Source organism: Necator americanus, chromosome IV (genome assembly GCF_031761385.1).
Source record: "Necator americanus strain Aroian chromosome IV, whole genome shotgun sequence".
Lineage (NCBI taxonomy): Eukaryota > Metazoa > Nematoda > Chromadorea > Rhabditida > Ancylostomatidae > Necator > Necator americanus.
In genome coordinates this window covers 32,398,351-32,412,560 of record NC_087374.1, presented here as the reverse complement: position 1 = coordinate 32,412,560, position 14,210 = coordinate 32,398,351, and the positions used below count along the sequence as shown (strand labels likewise).

Sequence of the window (14,210 nt, the reverse complement as noted above, 5' to 3'; positions counted from 1 at the left end):
TCCATTTCTTCCTAATTGCCGTAAAAAACGGCCAGGAAGATACGGCTTTGGGTGTTCTTGCGCACTATTTTCTACAAGGAATTCGACTGGAGCGCGCCAGCCTTGTGCGGCGCTGCATCTTCCGTGCCGTTTTTTTTTTCGGAAATTAGGAAGAAATGGATGGAATCATCCACCTCTCCATAATCTACTATCTCGTATACGAGTACTCCACCTGAAATCCGTACCACCTCAGATTCGTGGGGTGATGCCTTTAAGACAGTTAACGATTCGAGCAGTGCTTCGGAAATTTTTACTGAAAAAATGCATTGAGGATTTTGTCGTTGAGCGTATTGTTATTGTCGTTTACGTTAGCAAAAGGCTTCTCAGAAAATGCTTCTTTTTTGCATTAAAACTGAAAAAGAATTAAACTTTATTCGTAGTAAATCCACAAATGTTGTCGATTACAAAGCTTTACCAAGTAGCAGTGATAATAAAATAATTTTTTTCTTCGCAATATTTTTATGTTTATCAAATAGGAATTTATTATTATTGGTACATAATGTGATTTTCAAACGTATGTACTTGATTTTATTGCTCGAATTTGATCTCATTTTCAGAATTCTCTCAGGTAGATGCCAGAAGTTTATTGAGAGATCTTTTCACTGCTCAAAACCGAATTAAAACTCACTAGAGGTTTAGTAATTTCTGTTTTTTTTTTCCTAAGCTCTTCTGTGAAGAATTCTGTTTCCTAAAGAATATATGTTTATCCGTTTTGGTGCGTTTATTCGAATTGAGAATCCTAGCCCACTATTTGTGCTTGAGCTGTGAAACAATTAGAAAATTCAACCTTATTCTGTTTGTTTTCCCAATGTGAAATGATACCTAAAGAACCTTTTCAGAGTTTCAAGGGTGATAAAATTAGATTAGGGCAACTATTTTATGGGATGACGTCATCCACAGTGCATATTTCAGAAGGAAAAAGAAATAGTGTTGAACTGGCAAATTATTATTATTTTTCGATGGCTGCTAGAAGGTAAGCATAATCTGTGATGCAATTCTGTGTTCTTCGTCCCATCGGATTGAAGTGGGTGTTTGGAGTGAACATTGTGCTTTTTTGTGGCAGAGATAAGAAGTGTGTTGGACATCATTCCAGAACTTTAGAATTCTCACGACACACAACAGAATTCAATTCAAAGGACAGACACTCACGCAAGAAAAAAGAATACATTTTTTGCTGAACTAATGGTAGTCCCTAATTTTGTCCGGAGTCCAGCCGCCAATGTCAGGCGGTTTTTTCGGAGAACGACAGTCCTACAAAAAATCATACTTCACGTCATATATGCACCGAACTATTTTTCTGCACATTTTCGGTTTTGTTTGTTGCTTACTTTTTTGTACATACAGGAATATGAAAGTATTCAAGCGGGCAAGGAAGGAGCCGCAAGCGCAGTGTTAAACAAACATTCGTAAATAGACATCACTTCCAATTCCAAATAACTCTAGTGCACTAACCAGACTTCAAAAAAAAAAAACAAGTTTTAACTTCACCTTATTTCTTATAGTCCTAGTGTGGTGATTCCGTTCGTTTCTTCCTGAGACGGGCAACCCCGGAATGCTGTTTCTTATGACGGCTTGTTGCAATGCGCAACGTTTGCGCTCCGCCCAACTATGCCCCGCCTGCGATTCGTCGAAAACCCATTGGAACGAATCGCAGACGGGGCGGCGCAAATGTGGTGCGCTGCAATTGAGGACGTCGTAAGAAACGGGGCTCCGGGATTGTCCGTTTCCACTGATGCAGGGAGAAAAGGACGGAATCACCCACCTCTCCATAATCTACGATCTCGTATACGAACACTCCAACTGAATTCCGTCCCACCTCAGATTCGTGGGGTAATGCCTTTAATCTACTCTTACCCGTTTCTTGAAGAACACTGGATCTAGGTAGACCATAAAAATAACTCATATAATACAAGGGTAAAGTCCTTCTATTGTTTGAATATACAAAGAATCATATATTTTGGTGTTGGTCTCCGAGACTCTGCTTCTACTTCAAACCTTGGGATGTTGGTCACAAGAAGAACAAAATGTGGTGATGTCTCCGCCAAAATTGATGCACTACAAGCAAAATGTGATGTAGCTGTAGTGAACAAAGGGCATGCTGCCTGCATTAAAATAAAGTGGATAAAGTAAAGTGTTTGGCGTTTATTAACCCTCTTAGGATGCCCCACCTCGCTCATCTCAACTGAGAATCGTTTGAGGTTTACGGAAGTCAAAACGAAAGCGTACCTACACAGTGAATTGCGAGGCTAGCCGAACCATCGAGTCGGTGTTTTTATCCTCGCAGACGAGTCCAATAGACTTAGAGAGACTTAGATAGACTAATAGACCAATTAATCGACCCTGAATGGATGTAAAGCTTGGTTGACACTTGGACGGTTTCGAAACATCGAACGATCATGGTCACACTACGGAATCTCTTACCGACTGCTCTAAACCACCAACTCCTACCAACTTCATCGACTCCACCCAAGTGTATATATTATATGTAAAACAAATGAATAAATAATAAAATAATAAGTCAATGAACAAAACATAAATAAAGAATAGAATAAATAATGCAATAGAAATCAAAACGATGAAATTTGTGCCCCAATAAGACCTCATTATCGGTGGTTCCTCTACAAACTCTTACACACGGTATCCATTGATCCACTGCACATACTAGATTAATTGCTCCAAACAAACTTATAAATAAGAAACGTTCCGACTGCGCTACATCCGCACGTGTACGTTCGTAAATTTGCTTGTACGAGAACATCACGTATCGCCTTCAAGGTTACATCATTGGGTTCGATGGATACATGAATGTTGTCCTGGATAAGGCGAGGGAGTAAGAATAAAACCGCAACAAATTAGGTCAGATTCTTCCCCGAAGCCTCCAATCTAATGTATTCTTCAAAAGAAACATTAAAAGTGAAAACTAAAATAAGAATATGCGGTGTAGTTTCAGGATCTCTATCCTCACTTATCACTCATTTAATCAAACGCAATTCTTGGAACAAAGAAGTGTTTCTCTGTGATTTCTGCGTTGATAAGGAAATTTCATCACAATTTGGTCCGCTTATGTGCGGTACTATAAAAAACCAGCGCTGCTTCTGATAATCGCCCCACTCGTGGCTCACTCCACAACATTTTATCAGTTTTTCAGTGGTACCCCTTTCAAATCACTTCTATGTAGGGTTGAAGGACTCGTTTACTACAATATAAATATATATGAACCAAAATACGAACCAATCTCCTTGTACCGGATTTAATCCCTCCTTTTTCATTCACTCTTGTCTCCTTCTTCCTTTTTTCAATTTTTTTTTCATTTTTCATTCCCATATTTCGCTAGTGGTATTGCCAGAAAGGGCATAGTCGAGCATTTCGTATTTTCACAAAACGTCAGAAGTGAATTGAATTCAAAGATAAAAATTGGAGCATACTTCAGGAGATAATACTTCAGTACATGTTACATTTTCGAAGTATTCATTAATTTCTTTGTAGAATTTTAAAATAAGAATAAATTGGTCGAAAATCGCATTATTTTTTGAGTCAGAGAATGAATGCTGAACTCAAGAAACTCATAGTTGTTTAATTTTTCATGGACGAGATCGAAAAATAGATCAAGAGCAATTTTTTTCCTTTACAGTGAAAAGTGTATGTAGAAACAAGAAATGTTTCCAGAATGCTCCAAACCCCCTTAATAGAGAATTTTTCACTCTACAAGTGAACTGTACTTTTTTAAACATTATTCATTCTCGTTCCTTCAGGTTATTAAAATGGAGTGTCATCTTTGCTTTTTCGCAATTAATCGAGGTGATAAGGCCACTGAAGCTGATATGGGAAGGTGTTTGGCCGACTTATGTTGGGCACGGAAAATATCACACGAGAGTTGAAAATTTTTCTCAAAAAAAAAACTTGGAGGACTTGTAGTAATGAAAAAATTTTAAAAAAGAAACCAAGAAAACGTATCAGAAGCTACAGAAAGACGTAAAAAAATGTTGTTAGAATAACGACGTCGTAGAGTATACTGTAGGTTTATTTGCAGTATGTAGTTCGCTGTCAAAGAAAATGGAGAAAAATGAATTGGAAAATAGATCGACCTAACTGGGATCTGTTTTCGAGGTTAAAAAAACCACACTTTTGAAGCGTTAAGACAGCAACAAATGCTGTCAAAAACCCTTTTTCATCTGACACTTCCCTGCACTCCGTCTGAAAAAAAAACAAGAACCAACGAAATTTAAAAATCCGAGTAAAACTGTTTTGATGAATGAGAAATTATCACCCGAATGGCAGAAAACATCTGAAAAACACCTTTTACTTTTACGAACACTGCTTACTTCAAAAAAAAAACTACTTGTTTTGAAATTAGTTTTTTTTTGTGTGTGCAAATAGCTTTGAACACAACACGAGCAAGTGATAAGAATCGTACCTGATGAGGACTCGCGTCCAAGTGGCGATTGCTCAAAGAATGCGATCAGTGATCTTTGAAAACGTATCTATTTTCTAGTTTTTCCTCACAGCAGTCTCTACACACATTTCCAGTAACTGTGAGTGCCCTCAACTTTCCGTTGCCCATCTGGTTTTTTTAAAGCACCCTATCTCGATGATTCTGCTGAAAGAATATTCTATGTTCCTACAAATGATAGCACTAAAAAACTCAAACTCGAAAATACGGATTCTTCTTCAAAGTACAGTAGTAAAATTCATAACTGTAAGTACTAGTTACCAATTTATCGACCTCGGAGGGACGAAAGGCTTGGTGACCACTAGGGCGGACTCGAACCTTCGATCGATCGTGCAGGAACCGGAACCTCTAACGGCTACACTACACCCGTCCAGCTTGAGAAAACGGGGCGTGTATAAATAACTGGAGGATAGGTGTTAGTATGGTATGTTAGTTAGTTGGGTTAGTTTTTAACAAGCATTGAAAAATATTCTCTCGCTAGAGGACCGTGCTGCTGCACCGCACATACAGATCATTGCAAAAATCACGCTCTTGTTTCGCAAACACATCTGAACGCCTTTTTTCGGTTTTCCATTCATGAACGAGTTGTGAGGGGTTTGGAACCACATTAGTAGGAATTTGGAATGTATTACATTTAAAGACCACAACTACTAGGGTACATGCCGCGATTTCAGCGAGTTGTAAAATTTTTGGGCCCCGTACAAGTAAAAAGGTACTCCTGTAGAAGTATTTTCAAACTTACTTCTAGAACACGTTTGAAATCTTGATCTATTACGGCTATTCTACAAACTTGTTTTTTTTTGAGCTCTCAGATATTTTTAGAACACTAAAGGGTGTGTTTCCATATATTAGTGGGGCATGTAGAAGTTATTTTTATGACTCCAAAAAAAGTCCCCATTTTTCTATTGTTGTTTGTTGTTTGTTTGTTTGTTGTTGTTGTTTTTACCAGGATAAATAAAATAAAATGTAAATAAAATAGAATGTTATTAAAATAAAATATAAACCAAAGGAAATCTAAAAGAAAGAATGTAAATAAAATCTCTCCAATCTCCTACATTGAATTCGGACGCATTGCTTCGCGTACAGTACTTTGATGTTGAACTAAGATAGCCAAATGATTAGATATAACAGCTCTGCGGGCATCTCTGTGCAAACTTGTATCCGCTCATGGATTCAAGTTGCCGCTTATCCATTTCTGGAGTAATCATTCATGTGCTCTCTTCGATTTCCTAACGGTCTTTGTGGAAATGTTCTTAGTTCGTTCTCATTCCTCTTCTTCTTCTCTTCTTCCTTCTTCTTCTTCCTTCCTCTTCTTTTTCTTCTTCTTCCTTCCTCTTCTTCTTCTTTTTTTCCTTCTTCCTTCTTCTTTCTTCCTTCCTCATCTTCTTCTTCCCTCTTCCTTTTCTTCTTCATCATCATCATCATCATTTCAACTCCCGTTGATTTTATTCCGAATTTATGGTATTTTAGAAATTTCTCACTTATAAATAGTTTTTACACTCTATTAAGCTATATATACCATTGTATAAAGTTGTAATGATGTAGTTTTGAATCAAAATGATCATCGAAAGTAGAAATTTTAAATGGATGCGAGAAATGGCTACGAAAAAACTATTTATGGCGAAGATGAATAGAAAGGAACGAAATGGTCGCCGATACATAATAAAAGTGTAGAACTAATTACTGAGAAATACATATCTGATAATGCCTTTTTTTCAAATTCCAAATTAGTTTTTGAAATTTTATTTTTGTATTTCATTTATTTGTTCTTATTTTAGTACTCTTCGTTAATTTATCTTCGTATTTTAAAGCTTTTTATTTTAGTACTTCTAAAGCTGCAAACCACACACATCTTCATGCTGATTGCTATTCGTAATCCTTGTCGTCAATTGTTAATATATAATTAATTCTAAAAAATTTCACTTATTTGAAATTATTGAAATCTCATAGGCAAATTTGTGCTATTCCAGGTATGAATCGTTATTGTGGATTGCTGCTAATTTCACTCTTAACTTGTAATGCTTACAAATTCCTCGTATATTCGCCAATCTTTGGCTATTCCCACACGAATTTCATGGGCGCCATAGCGGATACACTGACAGAAGCGGGGCATAATGTGGTGAGTTGTCAGAATGTAGATGTTTCTCTGAATTTTCACAGAACAAAGCAAGAATAAACATTGTATGGATGCAACTTGTCGATAGTCAATTTAGCAACAGCCAAGATTATCAACAAACTTTATTACGGCTAACATTTCGGCGTCGTCGTCTTCGTCAGAGCCTGGAAAGTCAGACCATTTGTGATATATCCTCTCAAATGCCTCATCCAGAACAAGTCATCATTCCCTAAGATGCTACATCTGAAATCGAAACCAAAAGAGTGCAAATCGTTCTGCTTACCTAGGTAGCCGCGTTGCCATGATATTAGCGGGCCTCCGCGTGATAAAATCGCTCCGCGACCCGCATCTGACTCCATAGATCAAAACCCGCAAAGGTCTTGATACGAAGCCAGCTCGTTGGTCACGGCTATGCATTTTTCCTTTCTATTCATTTTTGGACTTTTAGCGCTAATCGTTATAGCGTTATATTGTATGGATAATCAGATCCTGGAAACTATCATTAACCTAGGTACCAAGTACAAGTATACGTTCTGACTTGAACTAATTTTTTTTTCTTTTTTTAGTGCACCATTAGCGTGTACGGATTAATTAATCAATTATTTAATTAATTAACTTCTAAAGAACGCAAAACTCTTTAAGACACTCCTGATGCCAATTATGGATTATGAGCAGCAGGACAAAACTGGGGTAAAACTTTCCAAGAATATCATCAAGGTCCCAACTGATCCAGAAGTGATCGAATTGATGCGATATAAAGGAGAAATGTTGGGCAAGATGTGGTCTATGGAACCTAGTCTTTTCGGACTAATGCAGGTGAAAAAACGGGAGAGATTTGTTCATCATTTCTTGATTTTTAACCGCATTCCCTTCCAGATGGCAGACAATATGACAAAGTCATTCACATATCAATGTAGAAGTAAGTTCTCTGTTTACATTGAGAAGAAGAGGAGGAAGAGGAAAGCGATCGAATCCTCCATTTTTTCTCATCATTTAGTCCTCCTTTGTCTTATAGAAATATACAACGACGAGGTGTTACTAAAACAACTAGAGAATGAAAACTTCGATGTTGGCATTGCAGAAACATTTGAATTCTGCGGTTTTGGTAGGTCCTTCAGACGTTCGTTGACATTAAAAAGACCAAAAGAAAATCTCTTACAGGCGTCTTTGAACTTGCGAAAATCCCTGCTACAATAGCGACGTTTTCTGGAGTACATATGGATGTCATAGCCGAGGCTATTGGAGAGCCAATAGCCCCTAGTTACGTACCTGGTTAGTTAAATCTTTTCATTTCAAGGGCTTCCCTTATTTTTGAGCGATTTGCTCATCAACATTTCGCAACGGTGTAGGAGAATTCTACTTTTCTTCGCTACTTCAGGGGCGATGGCTACAGCAGGGGATCGCATGAACTTCGTGGACAGATTCAAGAACATCTTAGACGTTGTGTTTGGAAAGAAATTCTTTGAGAGCGTCTTTCTTAGCCAAATCAAAGCGTTTCGGAAGAAATTCGGTCCGGAGTTCAAAAGTTATATGGTGAGCAAATTTGGTCTTGAACTGTGGTTCCACTACCCGTGGAATGGCAGCAATATAAGAGCTATATGTCTTGAACAATTAGTACTATGCACTATATATTGGCACTCTTTGAACAGCAACTTTAGCTTAATCGTATTCACTTAGTAGGCAAATATCAAAACAATAGCTAGGAGTGGGTTAGAAAAACCAATTTAAAACATGCTCGTAGAAATTCCTACTAGGACCAGAGCTATAAAGTTCCAAATACTCTGAAGATGTTTTTTCCGAGGGCTTTACTTTTTGGCTACTGTCTCAGAGATAAATAGATAGATAGATTTAATACTATCCCAGAGAAGTTGATGAAAGTAAAGACGAAGAGAGGCTGGAGTCACTGGAAGCACTCAGCAGGAACCGACCTTTCTGATGGCGAACAGTTTTGGATCACGACCTTTTCTTACTAACATTTAACAGGCATGGAATTAAATGCAAACGAATTTGAATAATATTAATCTTAATATTCATTCTGTGAACATAATTTTGTTAGGGAAAAAAATTAGGGTTGAACCCAAATACTTAATGATCGATACTTAAGCGCAGCATACCACGGATCTGCGGATTTCAGGTGAAGTATCCGTATGCGGGGTCGTAGATTATGGAGACGGGGGCAGTTCTTCCCGCTCATCTCTCCCTCCATCACTGCAAACAGCCGCCTCTAGAATGCTGTTTGTACGACGCCATCCATTCCAACGCTCCACCCTTCGCACCGCCTTCGCCCTGCGATTAGTCGAAAATCAATTCGGAGTGCCCCGATAGGAGACGCTACGCATGCAAGAGTGGAGCATTGCAATAGAAGGCGTTATACAAAACAGCATTCAGGAGCCGGCTGCTTGCAGTGATTCAGGGAGAAATGGGTGGAACCACCCCGGTCTCCATAACCTACGACCCGTATACGGATACTTCCCCTGAAATCCGTGCCAACACAGATTTGTGCTATGTTGCCTTTGAAAAAACCTTACTCTCTTAGGAACTACTTCCACAAGCTTCATACGTATTCACCAACTCCAATCCTTATCTTGACTACCCTCGGCCAATGCTTCACAAAACTGTACCAATCGGTGGAGTTGCGGTATCATTCGATCCTAAAAAGAACAAACTTTCAGCGGTAATTCAACTTATTATTTTTCATCTCTTTCTTTTGTAAATTGTGCGAAACTAATAGAACACATAGACATGTTGACGCTTCTATACCTTATGCAGGAATGGGACGCTGTTCTCAATGAGCGCAATACAACAGTTTTGGTTTCGTTCGGATCGGTGGCAAAAGCGATCTACATGCCTGATTTATATAGGTTGGTAAAAAAAACCAAGGATCTTGGAGAACATAATCAAACTTAGGTAAACTAATAAAAAAAACACTTTGGATCTCTTTCTAGAAAAAAATATTGTGCTTCATAGTCTTCCTAACTTTTTTGTTGTTATAGAAACACATTTTATGTTTTAAGCATCGAGCATCGCAAAATTCCAAACATTCTAGTCATAAAGTTACTGTACAACTCTCCAAGTATTTTTGTACACTGATATTATATATATATATATTGATTTATATTTGTAAAATGGAGTAGGAACTCCATGGTTGTTTAAGACTTTCACGATCGCTTCGGTCTCGACTGAGTCGAAAGCCTTCTTTGGGTCGGCTATCTTGTACTCTCGCGATACTTTGACGAGTTTTGAAAGAGTATGAATGTGGTCAATCGTGCTGAATCCTTTTCGAAACCCTGCTAGCTCCCATGGCTGTCCTTCATCCATGACTTTTTCAAATCTATTAAGGATCACTCTTGTAAAGAGTTTGTAGATGACGTATAATAAGGAGATCGGACGATTGTTGCTGGTCTTCATTGTTTAGGAACCTTGCGTTCCGACGGGTAGCGTATAATGAGCCTCGCCAGAGTGTTGATGAAAACTGGCGGAAGGTTCTTCAGGTGTTCTGGTATTATTCTGTGGGGCCGGGTGCCGTACAATTTCTTAAAGGCATGATAGCATGTCGTACTTTGGACGGGGTTCCCGCTCTCGACGCAACGGTAAGTCAAATTTGGTTCGGAGAGTAGTCATGTTCCCTTTACGATTGACGAATTCTCGACGTGCGCAGCGAACGCTCTTTACCGCCTCAGCAAGATCAGCCAACTCTTCTGTTCTGCTCAAGGTCTTCTTTAATTGCCTATTTGCAAAACCTTGCGAGCTCAGATGTGTGTTCCCGATAGTCTGCGGTTTATGCTGCTCCACGCTGGTGTATTAGCTCAAGAGTTTCGGGAGGGTAGGACTATAGTATTGGTGACGTTAAAATCACCAAAAATGATGTTGTAGAAGGTGTGGTCTTCTCTCTAAAACTTTCTAAGGTTCACATAGAAAACTTCGAGTTCTTCTCCATAGCTTAATGTAGGAGTGTAAGCGACGAAGAAAGTAAAATTCGGCTTTGGACCACATCTTCTCACCCACAAACGTCCGATTCGAGATGTAAGTGGTTCAAAAGGATTGATGTCCTTTGTCAGATTCGTATTGACGAACACACCAATTCCACCAAATCCTCTACTGTCACATCTTTGTAAGAACAGTTTTCCTCCACTTTTATATATTGCGTTCAGTGGGTGGAGTCGACTCGTCCCTGTCAGTCGTTCATCTTCGCTTGCATCATCAGATCTTCAAGAGCCGTTTCCGATGCGAACATTCGTGGCTTATAAGATCAGATCGTCATCCTAGTTGGCTTCCGTTTTGGTAGTCTGAATGACTGCTACAATCCCATCCTTCCTGACGCTATCGTGCCTGAACATTTTCATGGAACAAGAAGTTCTTTCTTATTACTGTTTCTTGCGTCCAACCTTATAGGCATCATCCCACGAATCTGAGGTGGTACGGATTTTAGGTGGAGTACTCGTACACGGGATCGTAGATTATGTAGAGAAAGGAGATTCCATCCATTTCTTCCTAATTGCCGTAAAAACCGGCCCGCAAGATACGCCTTCGAGCGTTAAAGCGCGCTGTTTTCTACAACAAGTTCAAATGGAGCGAGCCAGCCTTGTGCACACACCGCATTTTCCTCGCCCTTTTTTACGCCAGTTAGCAAGAAATGGACGGATCATCCATCTCTCCACAATCTACTATCTCGTATACGAATACCCCACCTGAAACCCGTACCACCTCAGATTCTGGGTTGATGCCTTTAAATCTATGGGCAGGCTGCAGACCACTAAACCCATCGGTTTTGTTGGAAGAAACAGCGTTTTCCTAAACTGGCAAATGGAGCTTATTCACTGGATATCAAACTGCCTTCCTTGCACCTTCCAATCACTTGATTACAGGCGTTCGGCCGTACCGACGTGCGGCACACAAGAATGTCATAAGGCATTCATAGCACAGCAGAAACAACGAGTTTGTCTCCTGAGTCTACCTGTGTCTCAAGGTAGGCACAGGATCGCTTTTCGCAGTCGGCTCAGTATTCGCCACCTGGAGATGTGCCACGTCCCCAACTGGGTAAGACTACCCGCCGCGACTAACCGGCTATGATCCTTCTAGAGAGGGAGACTCGTAGTCACAAATTTATTTATTTTTTTATTTTTTACGCCTTATTCTTTTTTACCTTTATTTTAGAATTTTTTAGGGAATCCTTACTGAAGGTATTTGAAAGTATGCCAGACACAACCTTTATCATGAAGTATGAAGAAGAGGGGTCAAAAATAGCTGATCATCTTCCGAATGTTCATCTGAGCACATGGTTCCCGCAAAATGCCCTTCTTGGTAAGCACGATTCCATTGCTATAACACATCATTATACAGGAAAGGATTCTGACCTTTAATGCTATGGTATTCCTACCTACTTCTATCCTAAAACCCGTCAGAAACCACCAGAAATTTAGATCGTTGAGAAATTTTCAAGAACTAGCTATTAACGCTACAAGCTATCCCTCATTTAGCTGATCCTCGCCTTACCGCCTTTGTCACCCATGGAGGACTTGGCAGCACCACCGAGCTAGCACATCAAGGAAAACCAGCGATTCTTGTAAGCAATCTAGCCTCTAGGAAAAATATAAAGTTTTTAAAACATTTTTGAACAAAAAACACATTTTGCAAAAGCCAAAACAGACATCTTCAGCGAAGAAATTTGTACCCTTTTCAGATTCCCATCTTTGCGGATCAACCGAGAAATGCGCAGATGCTTGCTAAACATGGAGGAGGTATTGTGTTGACGAAATTCGATCTGGAGAATCCACACAAACTGAAAGAAAGCCTACTGAGAATTTTCAATGATGCCAGGTACTAACTCTGTCACTGCTCTACTGCTTTAAAAAAAGTGCGCCGAAGAACCATTAGTAAAGGTTCCGAGTAAATCTATAACACGGAATTGTTCGTGGTCAGAAATTTTTTTTTCTCGTGAACTGACTAACTCCCCAGGACTAATTATGGCTTAGTTCTTAACAAAAAAAAATTGACCAAGTTCAATTGCAGTTTCTCTGAAAACGCAAGCGCAAAGTAAAGGTTCTCAAAGTAAAACTACGGCATGGAATTTTCCTTGATCGAAGGATTTCTTTTTTTTTCGTAAACAAATAACTGCTACCAATTACTATTTGATTCATTTATTTAACAATTATTTATCACATGATTTTAAATAAAAAATGACCATATTCATTTGCAGTTTCTCTCAAAACGCTAAACGGTTATCGGAAATGCTGGTGAACCAACCTATCAGCGCGAAACAGCTTGTCGTACGACACAGTGAATTTGCGGCCAAGTAAGTTTTCAAGCGAAATCCTGAAATGTTTCGCCCCAAAGGAATTGTTTTCAAGATTTGGCCGTCTACCCAATCTGGATCCATATGGACGACATCTTTCATTCATACAATATTATCTTCTTGATGTTATTTTTGTTGTTATGAGCGTTATTCTTGTTATTGTTTACATTAGCACGAAGCTTCTCAGAAAATGCTTCTCATTAGCATTAAAAGTGAAAAAAGATTAAGCTTTATCTGTGAAAAGTAAAATTTACAAAATGTTATCGATTGTACAGCTTTAAAAAACACTGATAATAAAACAATTTTTTTTTCGATTTACGATGTTTATGTGTATTCAATGAATAATAGATAGAAGAAGTGATTCGAAAAGGAAAACCTATGAAGTAGTGAAAAATCATATCAGCGGCAACCTTTGATATGGTCGATTCTGGCTTTCTGAAAACTCAGAACTTCTGTTTTTTGCCTCACGGGATTCCACAGAAACTTTGACAGTTCTTTTCTTTCTTTTCTCTCTTTCCTTTGTTCAATAGGTTCCTTCTTTATTACTGAGTAAAACGTGAGGAAACTAAACCACTTTTATGTTTACGTATGAGATTCTTCAACGAAGCAAAAATCATCCTCATGCGCATTTCTATGACGTGGATGACAGCCAGGCCAAAGATGAGGATAAATTTGCTCAAGGGCTCAGTTGCATTTGTCATATCCAAACTGTCTCCAGGATCATAGATGTTTGCCGAGAATACCGGCTGAACCTCCATTTACCTAAGTCGACTGTGAAAAAATCTTCGGCAGCATAGAAACGAAAACAATACACTCAGTACTTGTCGGTGTAGATGCGTCATATATAAAGACATCAAAGGCGTCACCCCACGGATCTGACGTGATATGGATGGTCAAAGACTAAACGGGATCGCAGATTGCAGAAACGGGTGGGACCCCTCTCACTTCTTCCCAATCGCCGTAAGAAACGGCTCTGGCGATGCAGCTTCGAGCGTTTTGGAGCGCTATTTTCTACAACGAGTTCGACTCGAGGGTCTTCCAGGAGGTTTTTTTACGGCAATTAGGAAGAAACGGACGGAATCACCCTTTTCTTCACAATTTACGACCCCGTATAGGCATAATCCACCTCTCACCACCCCAGATTCGAGGGTAATGCTTTTAACCAATCTCTACTATCGATGCACGAATAGGACACAGTTTTTCTATTGCTCTCTTAGCATACCCACTGGAAAGAGAGTACGACAAGGCGATGCTGTGTCGCCGAAGCTGTTCACGGCAGCATTAAAATGGATATTGAAGTCACTTGCTTGGGA

The 14,210-nt window shown here is 39.2% G+C and overlaps 2 protein-coding genes across 3 annotated transcripts; one reads left to right on the top strand and one right to left on the bottom strand.

Annotated features, from left to right (window-relative positions):
* Positions 1-5,674: 5,674 nt before the first annotated feature.
* Positions 5,675-5,917, bottom strand: RB195_003471 (uncharacterized protein; the record flags this gene model as incomplete). Its single annotated transcript, XM_064201132.1, has 1 exon — positions 5,675-5,917. One exon carries the CDS (start codon positions 5,915-5,917, stop codon positions 5,675-5,677), a length of 243 nt encoding a protein of 80 aa, XP_064057013.1.
* A 544-nt stretch (positions 5,918-6,461) lies between these two features.
* On the top strand, positions 6,462-13,124 carry RB195_003470 (uncharacterized protein; the record flags this gene model as incomplete). 2 transcript variants are annotated; one of them, XM_064201130.1, is made up of 13 exons in its annotated part: positions 6,462-6,608; positions 7,248-7,421; positions 7,482-7,524; positions 7,621-7,710; positions 7,767-7,877; positions 7,984-8,138; positions 9,142-9,279; positions 9,375-9,466; positions 11,770-11,906; positions 12,083-12,168; positions 12,286-12,422; positions 12,802-12,897; positions 12,953-13,124. In XM_064201130.1, the coding sequence occupies 13 exons, from the start codon at positions 6,462-6,464 to the stop codon at positions 13,122-13,124; spliced, it is 1,578 nt and encodes a 525-aa protein (XP_064057011.1). The 2 variants fall into 2 exon arrangements, with proteins under 2 accessions (XP_064057011.1, XP_064057012.1); XM_064201131.1 differs by having other exon boundaries at positions 6,564-6,608.
* Positions 13,125-14,210: the final 1,086 nt, after the last annotated feature.